The sequence below is a fragment of the Ixodes scapularis genome, unplaced genomic scaffold (assembly GCF_016920785.2).
Source record: "Ixodes scapularis isolate PalLabHiFi unplaced genomic scaffold, ASM1692078v2 PGA_scaffold2__306_contigs__length_199485367, whole genome shotgun sequence".
Taxonomy (NCBI): domain Eukaryota; kingdom Metazoa; phylum Arthropoda; class Arachnida; order Ixodida; family Ixodidae; genus Ixodes; species Ixodes scapularis.
Genome location: NW_024609857.1, coordinates 117,534,041 through 117,551,852, shown reverse-complemented (window position 1 = coordinate 117,551,852; position 17,812 = coordinate 117,534,041). Strand labels below are relative to the sequence as shown.

The 17,812-nt window shown below is 44.3% G+C and overlaps 1 protein-coding gene across 1 annotated transcript in view; it reads left to right on the top strand.

Moving 5' to 3' along the window:
- The window catches only part of LOC121836583 (protein 5NUC-like), a 52,021-nt gene that overhangs the window by 6,241 nt on the left and 27,968 nt on the right, over positions 1 to 17,812 (top strand). The window contains exon 3 of the mRNA XM_042291518.1: positions 4,679 to 4,849. Coding sequence (XP_042147452.1) covers positions 4,679 to 4,849 — 171 coding nt within the window. The remainder of the gene's footprint in view (positions 1 to 4,678; positions 4,850 to 17,812) is intronic.

The following is a 17,812-nucleotide window of genomic DNA, read 5'->3' as shown; positions in this document are numbered from 1 at the left end:
TCTGCAGAAAAGCAATTACACCGATATTTACGGTTCCAGACACTTACTCTATATACGACGATTTTCTGAGGCACGGCCGAGGCACTTCAGCAATATTTTGTGCTTCCAACATCGGAACACCTTCTAGGTGACTCGAACCACTGAGAAAAGAGATCATTTCAACTAAAATAGGGCATCCGCCCCTTATACCACACCCGTGAGGGACCCTTAGCTTAAAGCAACTAAGGCCAAGCGCAGCTCGGAGCGGGTAGGGCGAAAGATTGAATTGAATAATCGAAGGATGCCTAGTTCAACTCCCACCCCTCGCCGCTTTGATGTGGATGGGGGTCGTATAGGCGCGCCTTCGTCTAATCACTATTGCGCAATGAACGCTAAACAGCCTAGATTCGCAGCCGTAAAACACTCGCAAATTTCCCTCTAAAAAAAAACAAAAAAAAAACAAAAAAAAAACGCACACTTAAAGGTGTAAAACGCGTTTTCCACAGACTTACACACAAAACTAGACCCTTTCAGTGCGTTTATTTCTGTTAATACACCCCTGTTTAATTTTGTTTGCTTCATCGACACCCGCTTCGAACAGCTTGTTTTAGCGACTACGGCTAATAATAATTGCCTGTACCAATGCTTCCTTGACCTTAGATATAAGCACTCCCCAGGGTAAAGCCTTTAAAATTGCCGCGTAAATCGGCTTGGTAACTTATCGTGCTACAATTTAACACACCGGTGATAAAAGGGGGTGGAAGCATTGCATAAAAATTTCGAAGAACGAACTTACATGAGTAAAAATTAAGAAAACGAACTGGTTTGCATACCAACGGCAGGAACTTCTGGTAGTCAACGTTGGTTACGTTAAAGCAACATTTATTTTACATTATGTACAAGCAACAAGCAGTTCGATTTGACGTGTCAATCACATCCGTTCCGAGCACGAGGCCCCGGCCACGCGCTCCCCGGCCGCCAGCTCCTTGCCACAAGCTCCTTTTCAAAACGTCTCTGGTCCATTTCCTCGTCTTCGGTCTCTGATCGTTGGTACACCAACTTCTTCCGTCTGCTAGCCGTGCACACTCTGTCTGCCGCAACAACCAATGGATGACTGCAGCGGGGCCCCGGCGGTCTACGCCGGCTCAGCTGCCGCCCGGTCGCACCAAAAGCGGACCATCCTTTCGAATCACAAACAGCACGCGCGTTTTCGGTGCTGTAATGGCCAGTGTAATTTTTTTTTTTTTTTTTTTTTTTTTTTTTCGTTTCCAAAAAGACAGAAATATATGGACACAAAGCAAATAAGACCAGTGTTTCGTAGAGTAATTTCAGCTACACACATGTCGTCTGCTTTTGGAGAGACCGGGCGGCTGCTGAGCTGTCATAAGCCGCCATATGCTTCAAAACAAGAAAAGCAACTATTTTCCGTTATATGGAGGGAAAGTTAAGTCCAGCAGTCCATTTTTAGTTTGGACACCCACCAGGCAAACATCACGTAGTTGTTTCTTGCCTCTTCCCCTTTTTTGTGACGGCTGTGCTCGTGAGACTTCACGTCACACGCAGCATTCAAATGGTGTGACTGTCCATCTCTTCTGCCGCGCGTTGTATCCTTCCCTTTCTCGTTATCGTGACTTAAACAGCAGCGGAGTCCTTGCGCGATTAATTGAAAGTCAACAGAGCTTGTGAGTGGCTGTCTGGACCCACGTGATGGGCATGCTCTAAGTCTTCATGAGGGAGAAAAAGGCACATCGGCGGAGGAAAAATTTACCCCCAGCAAAAAACACGAACGGAAGAGGACCACTGCTCGCCACATGGCGGAGTTCTGTCACTTGACACGTTTTTTAAGCCTCTTGTTTGGACAGCCCTTAAGCTATCGGGACGGCTACCGCAATCTGTCGGCTGTTGCGGCCGTCAGATAATGCGCGGTTAACAGACGGGAGCCGTAGGCGGAGAAAACCGGTTAAGGGCGATCCAAACCAGCCCCCGAAACGGTTGTGAGGGAACGTTCGGAAGTCGGAGGCGACGTCGCCTTTGAGGTCAACGCTGGCGTTACCCTGTTCCCGAGCCCGGACTGAACTTTGAATGTTTGAACCTTTCCGGACCTGGGAGAGGCCGAATTTTCGCAGTAACCAATCGAGGACAGGTCGCGCACCGTCCTCGCCCTCTTCGCAAACCTTGCACGGGAGAGCGAGGGGGGGAAGTGCTAATCGCTTTTCGAGATCCACACAAAAAACAACGGAAGGCTTAAGAAGCAGTTGCTTTTGTTGTACTTTCCTTCTCGAAGTCACTCAAAAACCCTACAAATGGGGCCTTTTCTTTTTCTCCCGTCAGTAGAGACTACTGTGCGTTTTCTTTACCCACGTCACCCCGCCCCCGCCCCCCCCCCCCTTGCCCCCCACCCCCCGACGATTACGGCCTTCCCGCCTGTCGCCGGTGCGCTGGCCCTCACTAGGGCGCCTTCGTGTGCTCCACATGAAGGTTCCTTAGCCCTCACATATTCATCCCCATTCCATCCTGCGAAAGTTGTAAAAAAACTGATTTTGTTTCCCGGATTGTCTCGGACGGCCTTTCGCGGACTAATATAAACCACCCGTTCCTGTGTTTTTTTTTTTCTTCTTGTTTTTTTACTTACGTAATTTGGCTCTTCGAAATTTATGTGCCATGCTCCCACTACCGTCAGGCAGCTCTGCGGTAAATCGTAGCATGATACGTTACAGGGCTGATTTATTCGGTCACTTTAAAGGCTTGCCCCGGACTCGGAGGCGTTCGGTATTATACCCTACTCGAAATATTGAACAAAACGAGGCAACCTTTGCGTAACTCTCGTAATAGTGAGGACAGTCACCTGAGAATGAGTGTGTTTTTTAATTGCATAATATAAAAAGTGGTGTAGCAATCAAAGTGTCGTCAGTTCCACGTTGTGCGTGATTCATTGATTTGTATTTTCTGTTTCTGCGCACGTGTGAACTTTGCTTTGGGCCGGTACCACGGCGCATGATATATATACAGGTTTTTTTTTTTTTTTTTTCTTACACATTTGTTTAAAAAGAAAACGTGAAGGCTACAGTAATGCGGTTTGTGCAGGTGGGTTACACGGTCAGGCGGACATAATGTGGGTGGCTAATCTTTGCGATATATCGGCTAATTAATTAAAATTCGTTAATTAACTTTTTAATTAGTGGAAATAAACATATGGTTTCAATTAGAAACTTGTAGAGCATCATCGAAAACCACTAAATTAACTATTTTTGGGAGGATATAACGCCGGGGAAGCATTTTACAGCGTTCTGTAAAAGCGTTTCATTTGGACGCGTTTCTAGATTTCGGTTTCTTATCGCAGCGCATCACCGCGCCCGCGGTCCTGCTCCCCAGTGGCTGAGACGCGCAACGCACGTGCGCCGTACTTACCTCCATTCTACGAGGGAGGCGAGGAGATGGCTTCGCGCCGCGACCGCCGGGGAGCAGGATCGCGGGCGCGTAGATGCGCTCCGATAAGAAACCGAAATCTAGAAACGCGTCCAAATGAAGCGCTTTTACAGAACGCCGTAAAAAGCTGCCCCGGCGTTATATCTTGCTAAAAATAGTTGATTTAGGGGTTTTCGATGATGTTCAGCAAGTTTCTAATTGAAACCTTATGTTTATTTTCAGTAATTAAAAAGTTAAGTAATGAATTTTAGTTAATTAGCCGACTTATCGCAAAGATTAGCCACCCACATAATGTCCGCCTGGACGTATAACCCACCTGCACAAACCGCATTAGTGTAGCTTTCACGGTTTTTTTAAACAAATGTGTAAGAATAAAAAAAAACACCCTGTATATATAGGTGCATGATATACTTAGGTGCATGATATAAATATATGGCACCGTCGACACAGTGCGTGTTGCGACTGCCAGATGAAGTCCTCTCCTCGCCTTAGTTGCAAGCAGCGACACCAGATGGCTTCTCGGTATGCGGCTAATGGCAGCCTGTCGCGGGCCCGGTTTCCAATACTTCTTTACAGGAAACATGCTTGGTTTAGGAGTAGTCTTTTGGGGAGAGCCACGTCATCTAGAACTTGGTGCTTGCGCTACGCGTGTTGCTTAAACACTGCTTCGTTATTGATCCTAGGTCTGTGTCTCAAGGGCGGCAATCACGGTTTTATGAACGCGTTGAAGCGGAGAGATATATGGCGCGGTGTACAAGCCAGCATTCGTCAATGTCAGGGTTTTGTGAAGTACCGCGGTACGAGCTTTGAATCGTAGGATGGGCATGCAGCTGATCACCAGGGTCGCCGTCATTCTCGAGCCGGTAGTTTCGGTTTCGCCGTAAGCCGCCGAGAACGAACTTTGAGATAAGATATCCACTAAACTACACAGCGTATCTAAAATATTTAAGCCTCGTATTTTACGGAAACATCTTATACTAAAAAGAGCCATAATCTTAAAATCAATCAAATGTGCCGGGGCTATCCGTTAAAACAGCTTCCCTTTAACTCGTCAAATTGCTAAAATTATTAGCTGAATGTAAGTGCACAAACAAGCTGGTGTACATTAAACAAAACAAAAACCTGGAGACTGCAGTAAATAAAAAGGACACAACTACTGGAAGGTATGTGTCGTTTTTACCTGCGATATTGAAGTTTTTGTCATATTTAATTTATGCGAACCCATACACCAGAAAATTACACATTCATTAGGTTTATCCGATTCACCTTTCAGGTAGAATTCTTATGAAACATTTGTTCGAGGTTTTGGGTGGTGAGCATCTGCTCATCTATTCCTATACTGTAGAAATGAACGGTGCACACTTGTACGAACTGTTTGAACGTTCTGTACAAAGATACACACCTGATGCCAATGTACCACTCCAGGAATTCCTTCAAGTTTCAGGTAAGTGAACACACAGTAAAGCATTTCAGACATAATTGATGCAGACTGCCCTCCTGTCGCCCTACAGCCTAGACACACAATTTACCGCCACCACTTCTTCGACTACCGCTGCTATTGCTGCAATGATAATTAAAACTGATTCTGGCCTTTGCACCACTGACCGATTGCATTACTACACTTAATGACTGCTTGCAACAAGTTGACACACTGGTCCCGTATATCGAGTTGCCCTAGCCTACTTCCCGTTTGCGTATATTTCCATATTTTTAGAAATAATTTTAGCCCTGACCTGAAATACTTCTAACATCGATATTAAGAACCACATTTCATAAATACTATTAATATTTGATGCCGCATGTACCGCAAAGCAGCAGTCTGGCCTAAGACTTGATGTGGGGCAGGAGTACCCGATAACTGGCACCAGTCGGTAAGCTTGTTTGAAACAGTCGTAATATTCTGTAAAGGTCCGTTCACTCACTTGCGACCTCTTAAAACCGGGTGCCTTGAAACCTCTTAATATATCTTGCAACGAGAGGGCACACTGGCGCCATCTATCGCGTAGGAGTGTAAACTTGGCGGTCAGGCATATTTTTTATTTCTCTCGCACATTATCCTTTCTTTCTTGGCTCGAAAAACTTTGGTCGATATTATAAACGAGCCTTTCTTATAGGTATTACGCACATTTTACCTCGTAAATCTCGCAAAATCTTCGGTCTTGTGAAATGCAGTTACAGGGTCACCGTATAGATGGCGCAAGAGTGCCAGTGTGTTCTCTCGTACTAAAAAGTTTTAAGAGGTTTCAGCAGGTGTCGTCTCTCTCAGTCGTATTTGGTTGCAAGAGTGTAAAGGGGCTTTAACACAGACTTGCAACAGCGCAATTCGAGCAATGGAACTTTCGTTCATATAAACAGAGGCTGAGAAACTAATCAACCCTTGTCGAGGATTTTGTTACAACTTCTTTTAAGCTATAAAATGAAGATGGAAATGCGTATGCATATTTTCAATGGGACTCGGCTTAAAACGGTCGACTTAAAGACCAATAGAAAACTGGAAAGACGCACCACAGTTAACACTGCGGTTTCTCAGGCACTCTTTCCCAAAGTCTAAATATTTCACAGTTTTGTCATTTGTGTGTGTATAGCGACGAAATGTGTATTTGTGTCTGTAATGCTATTCGCAGGATTTCGTGTAGTGTACAACGTAAAGAACCCACCGATGCACCGGGTTCAAACACTTAAAGCGTTATGCACAAACTGTCGGATTCCAAAATACATTGACGTGGAGAGAGCTCAACGGTACACTGTTGTCATACCTGACACCATGTTAAGGGGATCTGAGCGAAAGGTTTTCAGCCGAATCCCGCCCTCGGACATCGTTAAAACAGGTGTTGTGCTTTCAACTATACATATTTAGTACTGCCTAAGTTTTTACAGGAAAATTCGGTATCTTTGTGCAGTGATTATGCTTCTCACATTTTGCGTAGATTCTTGTATTAATGAGACATCGCTCCCTAACTTTGAGAGTGCAAAGTCATGAATCAAAAAGTTTCAAAGCTTCATATAGTCGGTCGCGTTCAAACATTATTCTCACCCTTAATTTTACTCCAAAGAAATGCCACATCTTGGTCGGCATCGTCACCTATTTCATTAAGCTTATAGTAAATAATTTACCGGTGGAATTCATCCCACTCCTCGAAAATCCGGTGGCCTTGGTGCCTGCAAGTTTTGCGTAATTTGAACGGCTGAATCAGAGCCGTATGTTTAGAGCGCTTGGTTATTAATTGAAGAATAGGGCACGAATAAGGGCACGTTATAGGCCGAAATTATTTCAATGACTTTGGGAGCGATGATCAAGTTGACAGTTTTTATGACCAAGCAGTAGCCACAAATATTCTCTAATGGAGGTTATGAGCATAACAAATACCCTTCAACCACAATTTCTAAGTAAGGATTATTAAGGAATTTTATTTCAGCACACTGGAGTAGAAATTAGTGACTTTCTGAAAGGCCAACGCACGCGCCTCCACAGTTCGGCGCGAGCGCCTTGTGCGGCTGGCATTCAGAGCACCGCTGGATCTCCCAGCTTTACGTCCCACTCTGAGCTACAGAGGTCCAGAGGAGACGGAACTCAGTTTTTTGGCCAGAATAAATAAACTATTAATCGCAAAAAGCTCATACTCCGTGAGAATGTGATGCTAGCGGTTGGGATAGAACGCGAGAGTTTGAGAACATAAAGTTCCCCGGATCAAATGATAATTGAAAAAAACGAAATGTTTATTTATATAAGCCGACGTACCTCTTAGCCTAATATCCTCAAAACAAAACTTGACACTGCGGACGCTTGTGCGATTTATTTGAGTGGAAAACACTCGTCAGCAAGAAAGATTACATAAATTTATTTCAGACAAACTTCTTTTTTTTTTTTTTTTTTTACTGAAATATATGTTACAGGTGTCCGCAATGTGATTTCTCGTTTTGACAAAATTGGGCTCAGAAAAATATAATTTTAGTCAATTATATTTTATTCCAGTTAACGTCATATTCAAAAAACTTTCGCGTTCTATCCCAGCCGTTAGCGTCTCATTCTCACGGGGTTTCAGCTTTCTGCGATGCGTGGTTTTTTTACACGGACAAAAATAAACGGTTTTCTTTTCCCAGTTTCGCCCTATACGTTCCTTTTCATTGGGCTCTATGTTAGACACTCGGCGAGAAAGTCGACGAGATTGCAAATCGCCGTGTGGATCAGCGCAGCACTTGACCTTGACTTTGGCCAGTCGCGGAGGTCGGCGATCTCGCCGAGAGTTCAGCCTAGAGCCCAGCTTTATACAGAGAGCAAACGTTCCCAATGGCGTCTCTGGCGCATCGGAATAGAAGGAGGGTGTTTTCAATCAAAGGACGGCGTAAAGAACGTGCAGCAAACGCTCGATGGCGAGGCATTCGAGCGCGCGTCGATATTTGTTGAGGTCGGAGGAAGCAAAAGCACGAGGACGCATTTGGAGGCTAAACAAAAGCACGAGGTGCGCAAAGAGCAGAACAACTTGCACGCCGTAAGCGGAGCGCAAGTTCGTCTGGTTTAATTTCCAGGGGCTCTGGTGACGTCAGAACGCCGAGCCCTGATTGGCTCTGATCGAAGGATAGTGCATAGACCTGAAGGCAGATTGGCTCGAGGTCTACCCTTTATCCTTCCACCAGAGCCAGTCAGGGCTTGGAGTTCTGACGTCACCCCAACCCCGCTAAAGAAGGAGACGAATTCACATTCCGCATGTACGTACCAATGAATTGTTTACATACGAGCCCGCGTTCGTAAACTGTAAATGCCTGTTTTCTGTATACAAGCGCAAATTTTGTGTAAAAAAAAACGAGTTTTGTGTACAAAAAAAAAATTGTAAATGTCCCCCTTAAGTCTGACACTGCGCGTGCGCGGAAGCCAAATCCCGAAGAGGAGAAGCGTAGGCACATGCGCAGTACCGACACCAGCGCCGCCGCAGTGGTGGGACATCAGAGAGTTGAGTCGCTCGAGGGCAGCTTCGGCGCTGGCATACAGGTTGTGGGTCGCTCAATAATTACTGCCGCCCGTTCGGTCCCTGCCGTGCTAGCACTCCCAAGAAGTCGCACGTTAAAACGGATGAGTAAACATTTTACTGTTCCTTGGTGTAATGTCTCGGTGGCTGTCCAGGGTCCCTGGCGCTCCATTCAGGGTCCTGTCTTGTGCACGGCCCAGTTCCCGGAGCTCGCCCGCTTCGTGACCGTTCGGTTCGCGCCTTCGCCTCGCGCTGACCACGGGCGCCAGTCCCGAGCGCCGCTCCGCCGCCCGTCACGCGCCTCCCCGCGCCGTCTTCCTCGTCGGCTTCCCACAATGTTCAGTCCCTCTAAAAGCTACGATTCCAGGGTGCTTCCTGCGGTGAAACCATGGCAACTCGATTCGCCCCAGTTGGAAACTCGGCCGAATCGAGTTCACCAGCAAGTAACATTAAAAAGAAAACTACAAAGACACTTAACACTGCTATAGTACCCGAATCCGAAAGTATTCGTATACGTATTCCTGCAAGCTGCGCACCGCGCTGAGCTTGGCCCTGCGGCCTCTCCGGAGTCTGCCCGTGCGTCTTCCGGTTCTGCGGCCGGCCGCTCCCTCTTACCGGCAGCCGGGCCGCTGCGCCATGGAGAGGGCTTTTCTATGGGGTGGCATTCCTTGGAACCACACCACGCGCCAGCCAATGGGGTGGCTGCTACAGGCTACAGGCTTTGCTCTATGGGACAGGGCAATTTAGGTGCCGTCTGGCGCGGCTTCAAAAGCTGATAACACCGGTTCGCTCCATGGGACAGTAAATGTTTTCGCTTTAATAACAAGAATGATGCTACAAGATCGCGCTTCTCTAAACTATGCCAGGCAAGGTGTAGCCAAGGTTATAGGCCGATAAGACCGATCAACTGATATAAGAGTCAAAACGCAGGCGAGCTGTTGAACAATAATAATCAAGAAATAAAACCTCAGACAAACGAATCAAAAAGGGACATACACACATTTGAGACGTTGGTGTGTATGTCCCTTTTATGTTTTCTTGTCTCAATGATTTATTTCTTAATTAAGAGCGATCGAGTAGTGCCAAAGACGTCCATCGTGACCTTCGTTGTATTTTGTTTTCTGACTTATCAAGAGTTAAATCAATCTAGCTGAGTGGGCCATGACCTCACTATTTTAGTCTGCGTGTTCGTCTTTCCATGTCTCCAAGCCTTTAAGTGCACTCCAACTTTTACTGAGACGCGCGCAGATCCGGCAGAGTGCGTAGTATGCGTACAGGCCTAGAATATCATCAGCATTATGCGATGAGATATTGGAACTAAGCGAAGCCAGCGCCGCTTTCTGTGCGTCGCTAGTCACGCGAGGCGCTTATGTCGAGCTGAGGCTTCTTAGCAGGAAATTTTGTCTTCCGCCCATAAAGCTCGAACTTAACGAATGTGCCCAAAAAAATTGCTTCTATTTAGCCCTGACGACTTCACCACCGAAGATATGTGAGAAAGTAGAGGAGACTTTCGACCCTCCGATTGACAGAACCAATCTCTACAGAATTGCAAGTACGCCGTCTCAGCGCCAGAGCAATTTTTAGTTGGTGTATACAGATCGTCTGATATATAAACTGACGTAACTATTCGCGACTCCAGCGACCTATAGGGGGCGCCACCACCAAACAAACATGGCGGCTGAGTCCAGGTCGCGTCGGCTCGGTCGGGCCGCCTGAACAGGGGGCGCGTTCAATTTAACAGATTTTCTTTTGTTTAATGCCCAATTTTATAGGCATTTGAACTGAGACGGTCAAGTGTAGCCGGTGCACATAAACCTGCAGAGCATAGTTTTGTTTTCCAATTGTGCTTTTTGTTCTTTTCATGTCAAACGTTCGTTTCGGAGATTTCGTTCGAAACCGAAACAATGGACTCTGGAGAGACGGTAATGTACTAATCAGTTTTGATCATCTAAGGAAAGCGGCAATGAATGCAGAATCCTCCCACCGACAGTAATTTTCAGCCAACTCGCGTGCCTCGACCATGCGACTTATCTGTCCGCGAAATCGAGCTTTTGTGAGTATCCGCGTTTAAGAAACAGCTTCAGTCGTATGCTCGGTCAACAACACCGGCTGGAGGAAAATTACGAAAATTAAGCAAGCGCTTCTTGAGCCAAGGAGCATGTTAACCCGCCGGCACGCCACTAAGCAGCTGATACTCGTATTTCAATTCAGGTTTAGTAGCAATCGAAAAGTAATTTTGACGAGCGGGTTATGTATTATATTACGTACTATGTCCCCTCTGAAGCGATATTAGTATATTCTTCGGTTTGAAATATGAGCTTAGTTAACTAGCTATTAGGTGAACTGCTGAATAAACATTTTTTTGACAGACAGAGAGATACTAAGTTAAACTTAACCAAATGGTTCTATCCGGTAGCACGGAGACGAATGCGGACAAACTGAAGAGGGTCTTCATTAAAGATTCACGCAGAACCTCTCTGCATTGAACTTGACTTCGAATCCTGATCAGAAAAAATGAGTATTTTTGTGGTCGGTCAACCTGAGCAATGTAGACGTATATTGCTGCTGGCTTAATTCGACGGGGGTATAATATAAATATTGGAGGCACGGTAGATCATAATGCCATGACAGCTTCTAACGTTGCGAAACGCGTCCCCCACCTTTTGAAAACAGATAATTTCCCTCATTCATCATTTGCAGCGAGCAGGTTTTTCTGAATCAAGTAATTGCGAAATCAGCCCAACTCCTTCAGAGTGGTCCAGAGGATTTTTCGGCGAAAAGCAGCCAAGATGAATAGCCAACGCACCAACCGGCGTGGTTGGCTCAAACTTGAAGCTAATCGAACACAACCAAACTCAAGAAAAGCAGCCATCGAACCTTCCCATTCACTTGACTGCAGCATTGGTGTTCCCTCCAGTGAAATGCCTCGTCTGTCGTCTTCCAACTGTTCTACATCCTCATAAAGAAACCCCTTATCAGTTACCAAGTAGTCGTCATTTTGAATGTGATTCGAGACAAACAAGAAATCAAAACGTTTTTTCCGCGATTCCTCCCCATCCAAGACATCGAAAGCACGTGATGGAAGAAAACCATCCACTAAGGTTTCGCCACAGTAATGAACACTCAGGCAAACTTAAGAAATTCCCGGACCTTCGTTAAATTACATCGTTCACCATCGCGCCGTCAACACGTGTTCGCGAAAGCCATCAGAGACGCGGAGGGGCGCGGAGCGACCTGGACCGGCTGGTTCCCGGTTTTCCCGCTTGGTGGCGTCCGTTTTGCTGGAGATTTAATAAAGTCATTGGGTTTTAGAGACAGCGAAGGGAGAGTGGATTTCAAGACTGTAGAGATTACCAAGCAAAGATTAAGTGAATGGTGGCAGAAATCGAGAGAAAACTAGGTATTTTCTTATTCACTGATGGCAAGGGGGTTTCATAGCCTCACTTTCTTTGCACTGCGGAGTGAATATAGATTTCACATTTAAATAATCTAAGCTTAAATGGTAAAACAAAATGGCTAGGTGGCGTAAGCTACCGCCCGATCCAAAGGGCTCAGCCGTATTCATCCATCCATCCATCCATCGCGAATAGTCCGTCACAACCTACGAACGAAGGGCGAGGGTAAGACAGGCCGGGGAGGAGGAAGCAGACGGAGCGCTAAAGAGAGAAGGAGGTTTCCCCCTCTCTTCTCCAGCGTCCCGTCTGCTTCCTCCTCCCCGGCCCGTATTACCCTCGCCTTTCGTTCGTAGGTTGCGACGGACTATTCGCGACTCCAACTAACTATAGGTGGCGCCACTCATTTTCCAAGATGGCGGGTTTAGTGAGGGTCAGAGATGCGTGCCGCTGTTGAGCCTGTCTAGTGTGCTGGCTTCACTGAGCGACATAAATTATTTCTGGTAATACGAGGAAGCTAATGTTTTATGAGCGTAGGTCACCTCTTTAACCTGAAAACAAGAACGGTGTTTAGCGTATTAATTACGGAAGGATGCGCGTTTTAATTCTGGAGCGAAACCGAAACTTACCTCTATTTTGGACTTAATTTCTCGACAGATGTCTTAATTTCGGATTCTTTCATGACTCAAGATGTGTCTCACATCGTAATTATTTACTTAGAAAAGTTGTTCGCGGAAACTTTATTTTGGGACATACTGTTCCATCCAGGCTGATATTCGTCGTTGCTGAAAGAATCGGTGCTGATATCTGTGCGTTCTCGCTGCCTTTTTCTCGCTCAGATAATTGTCATGGGAAATAATGACAATTATCCCAGCACAAGAATAAGAGAATAATTCCCATTTTTACAATATGTCCACGAAACGCATAAACTAATAAACGCTGCTTTCACTGCAACAACCCAAGACGAAATCCGAGTCAGACAGCTGAAGTGTGTGTGTTTTTTTATAGCACCGCGTGACGCGTAGGACTTCATATTACATCCAGCGTTTAACTGTTTGTCGATCTTGATAACTATGTAAGAGTTTTTCATATGCTAAAAAGAAAACAGAATTATACCTTTCTGGAAGACTATTATGATTAAATAGAGTATTCTCGTGATCTTGGCGTTATTTAGAGGCATACATTGCCGCGATTTGTATTATAATAATAATATTAAAATTCGCATATTTGAATAAGTAATTTTCAAGCTCTAATATAATTTGTTGCTTATGATCTAATTTTAAACGCCCGAAGAAATATGACAATGAAAACTGTGCTAATTATCATCACTGGTTCCAATTGCTGCATTTTAATTACAAATAAAATAAAAATAGTCTAAAATCAATCAAAACATTCTAGCTAATGTGAGAAATACATCTAAAATTACATTAATTGTGGGTAAAGTATAATGTGCTATCAAAGTCGCGACTTTTGACAATCAGCGAAACGTCCAGAGTCGCCGCCAATATACTTCCAGACAAAATTCCCCAAAGTAAAAAAAAAAAAAACGTTTTTTAATTACTAGTTTTTTCATAACATTTATTTACTTTTGTATTTACTCGCCGTCGTTTTGCCAATCTCAGCCTTTCCAGTTCGAAGGAACTCCTACCTGCTTGCACGTCTGCTCACTGCAGCACGTTTCGTTGGCATTGGAAGCCGGTGAAACAGTAGTGAGTTTTAATATTGCGTAAACGAGCGAACTCAAGCCTTGTGTGTTTGCGTTAGCTTTGCGCGTTCCACACTGCGCGTGCGCGAAGCCCGAAATTCCGGTCTTGGATGGCGCATGGCGATGAGGCGCACGCACCAACGTGGGGCACGCAACTCTAACGCAAACGCACACCTCTTGCGTTTGCTTCTTTGCGCAATACTAAAACTCTCCAGTAAAGCACAATCCCATACCGGCTGCAGCACTACGTTGGGACAGTGAAGAGTGTTGTTTGCGTTCGGAAACGACATTTCGCGAGCCATGATCGCGAGCAGTTCCGCCATGCCCGCAGAGCAGGAGAATCGGGGGACCCTCACTAGAGCGCTTCCCGTTTCCGCCGCGGGAGGGCGAGCGTCGAGCTGGAGACGCGAATAGTTACGTCAGTTTATATATCAGACGATCTGTATACACCAACTAAAGGTTGCTCTGGCGCTGAGACGGCGTACTTGCAATTCATATAGACATTGGTGCTGCCAATCGGAGGTTCGAAAGTCTCCTCTACTTTCTCACATATCTTCGGTGGTGAAGTCGTCAGGGCTAAATCGCTTCGCCCAATATACATAATTGGTTCTTTACTATGGTATGCTTGTTGTTGTTTTTTTGTTTTGTTTTTTCACGTACGTAAAGTTTAAGACAATAAATTCATGATTTTTGGCTTTTTGAGGGTTTTTAATTAAATATATTGGAACAGTGGATGCATACAAATAAAAGCAAAAGTATATTGAATTGTAATAAAAACAATTAAATTTAGTCAATTTCTAAATGTTGTCCATGATGGGGATAAGCAGCTCAGGAAGCACAGACGAAAAAAAGACACAACCACGAAAAAACACCCCCGTGTGCTGTCGTGATTTTGACAGCAGTATACGGTCTTTTTTGTGCATTTTCTTAATCTACGTTCACTCATCTGTTTATCGTCAATGTTTACTATCTCGAATTGCTTTTAGAACGACTAGGCTGCTCAAGAAAGAATTGTGCAGTTCTTTACATGCAAAGTGCCTGACTTCAGGGCTGACCGTCCTGGAGCTTTTGCGGTACTTGATCCACAAGGAAAGTCCAGTGAAGACAACGCTGGAGCAGCGAATTGTGATAACTAATCTATCGAGCATCATCATCAAGCTGAACACGACTACATATATCGCATGCATCTGCATACATATCTACGCAGCCACCTACGGAAGTATAACTTTTTTCGAGTGGTTCTTTGGAAGAGGAACGCAAGACTGATAATATAGAATAGACCATTTGCAGTATTCTCAAGCGCCCCCGCCAGTACTCAAGGAATTATTGGAACAGTGACCTTTCAGCTCCCTGGCGATCGCTTATGTTCGACGAACTCCATGGTTACACAGTTTTTGAGCGTAATTCGAGGTCAACTTAAAGAAGCACCTGATATACCCCAAGAACCTGTCATATCACTTTTAAGATTGCTCGTCAACGTCATAATTTTTGGTACTACGAATGCGATCCACCTTTCAACCTGGCTGAGCTGCAGAAATCTTTTACAATACTATCATTTTCGTGATTGTTGTTTGAGCAGGAATAGCTTAAAAGGTCGATAATTCACAACAACAAAAACCAGAATTTCGCTCGAAATCCGCGGGGCTGTTTATAGCATTTTTAGCGTTTCTAACTTAATATTGGCATGATAATAATGTAAGAGATTTCTGCAGCCCACCCAGGTTGAAGGGTGGACAGCGTGCACAGTATCGAAAACACTGATATTGAAGATAAATTTTAAAAGCGATATGACAGGTCATTAGGGTATATCAGGCGCTTTTTCAGGGTGGCTGCGAATTACGCTCAAAACCCGTGTAACCAAGAATAGGGTCGAAATTGCCGATCGCTAAGGCGCTGAAGGAACACCGTTCCCGTGATTCTTTTATCGCGGGCCGGGGCACTTGGGGGATATAGCAAATGGTCTATTGCCTGTTAAACATTTATTTTACTATATGTTTTTTTAAACTGACCGCCAGCCTTGAGAACACAGCAGCATGATAAGTTTATTAAGGTTTATAACGCACTAAAACAAATAAAGAAATTAAAAAAAAAACAATGTCACAATCGTAATATTTACGACATTCATTGCTAGGAAGCTACATTTTAACGTGTTTAGCAAAAAAAATTGTTTTAATTCGTGGAAAAAGGTGCGGGTTGTGTTTTTGTCTGCTTATAAAATGAAGATATGTGTAAATCGTACATTTGACGATATCAATAAAGTTAAAACCATAATAAAGCTGAAATGTTTTCTCTTTTATTTTGGTCAACATTATTTTTTCTCTGATATGAAGGATGTTGCATCAGCTTTCAGTTGGAAGATAGAATTGGTTTGCGTACTTCCTATGCAGGCTAAAATTGAGGGAGGAGGAGCAGACCAGACGAGCGGGAGCGTAAGAAAACCGAGCTCTGGTTGGAATGATTAGGGGGTAGGCAGAAAGCTAGCCACCTTTGCTTCCACTGCACTCGTCGAACGCGTCAGAACGCGGAGCGCTGTCATCCTGCGTTTTGTGTCAGCATTCGAACGTGTTCGAACAATACAGTGGAGACTAAAAAGCTGCCTTCATCTTCCCTCGCCAAACATGTTAGAACGCGGAAGCCTGGCGCCCGGCGTTTGCGATTCGCGTTCGAACGCGTTAAGAGAGTGCAGTGGAGACAAAGGCACTTTGGGTTTACCCACTGAGCATTCGAACCAGAGCTCGGTGTTCTGGTGTCCCCGCATGAGGTAATCTCTCCCTCTCTCTCCAGTTCTTCCCTCGTAGACACTCATTCGAGTACCTCTTTATCGCTCCATGGCCGATTCGATCACAGCATTAGTGAACGACAACGTCGAAAAACGAATTCCAAATCAAGAAGTCCCAAGATTCAAAACAAAAATACGCCCTACGTGTATTAATGTATCGTTGGCTATATAGTTCAAAGATTCTATTCTTTTTCTTTTAACAGATGCCTCTCATTCTGGGCTTGAATTTTAAATGTTTAACGCGATATACCAAGAGATTCCCTTCCCCCTCCCCCGAAAGATAACGCATCACTCTATTTAGCTTGATTTGCTGTTTTCATTTAAACACCGAAAAATAGCCCACTACTAGTAAATTAGTAATTGTAGTATTCGGATCAATGACGATTTCGGCGTAAATGCGGCTAGATGGCCATGGCGGGATATAAGCGAGTATTACTGACTAAGAACTACAGTTCTCTTTGCTTCATCGTTTCTTGCTGCGATAACGAGTTTGGCAGTAAAGCATGATCTAGAAATAGTGTTTTTTTTTTTTCAACTTCTTGGGTTTGTACAACAAAAGTTAGTCCACCCCTTAATATCAAACCGATATGCTGTCTACTTTAATTGGGCTATCTCTCACGATATAACGGTAGTAAAATCAATCACTTAATACAGGTTGTTAATTTTTTCTTTAATACAGCAAATTTATATTACCGTCTTAGTGCCACGAAAGATGGGGCTGTGTTGTCCTTGTCTTACATGCTAATACTTTATTTAATCCTGAGTGTCCAAAGTTTTCATTAACATTTTCTTCGAAACATTCACATGCGCGCTCTAGTTTATATCAGATTTTATAATAAAGCTGAAGTATTTGAACTCCTTTGCCTTTTTTAAATAGTAATCGTCAATGCTATTGGTGAGCTGTGTGGGTATTTTTCCTCCGTTACATCTGTGTAGAGTTTTATTATTGTTAACTCCCGTTCGCGGAGAGTCGCATTAAGCGGCCAATTTACTCAATTGATTATTTTGTTTCTTATAATCCGTTGCACGTATTTCTGAATAGATGCACATTCGGCAAAAATATTTTCTGGATAAGTAGTCACTAATACCTAAATAAAATTCAGTAGCCGTAATGAACATCTTATAAAATATTCCTATCACTGTTTGTTTTTGTTCCCCTTTATGACAGCGGGGATGGCCCAGCGTCCTGCATATACTAATAAATAGTAATAAAAATACTAAAGTTGCAAGGTGAAAATCGCTCGGACTTGAATTTTCTTGTTTTTTTATATTTTTATTTCGCAAAAACAGGAAGGTTTTTCTTCAATATTCTTTTTTACTCGTTTGTATAGATCTTTGTGGCGCCGAAAGTACCCAGTGGGTTCAACATTCCTGCGGAAGCACAGTAATAAAATTATTTTGACGAGCGTGTCGACGTTGTTGCTAATAATATGGAAGCTAAATACACGGAACAGACGAGGACGGACATGCACAAGATGTGCCCCCCCCCCCCCCCCCCCCCCCCCCCAATTTAGAGGGTTTTCTTCATCCCAAAAATAAACTACGCATCGCTGAAGGCGCAAGCTCT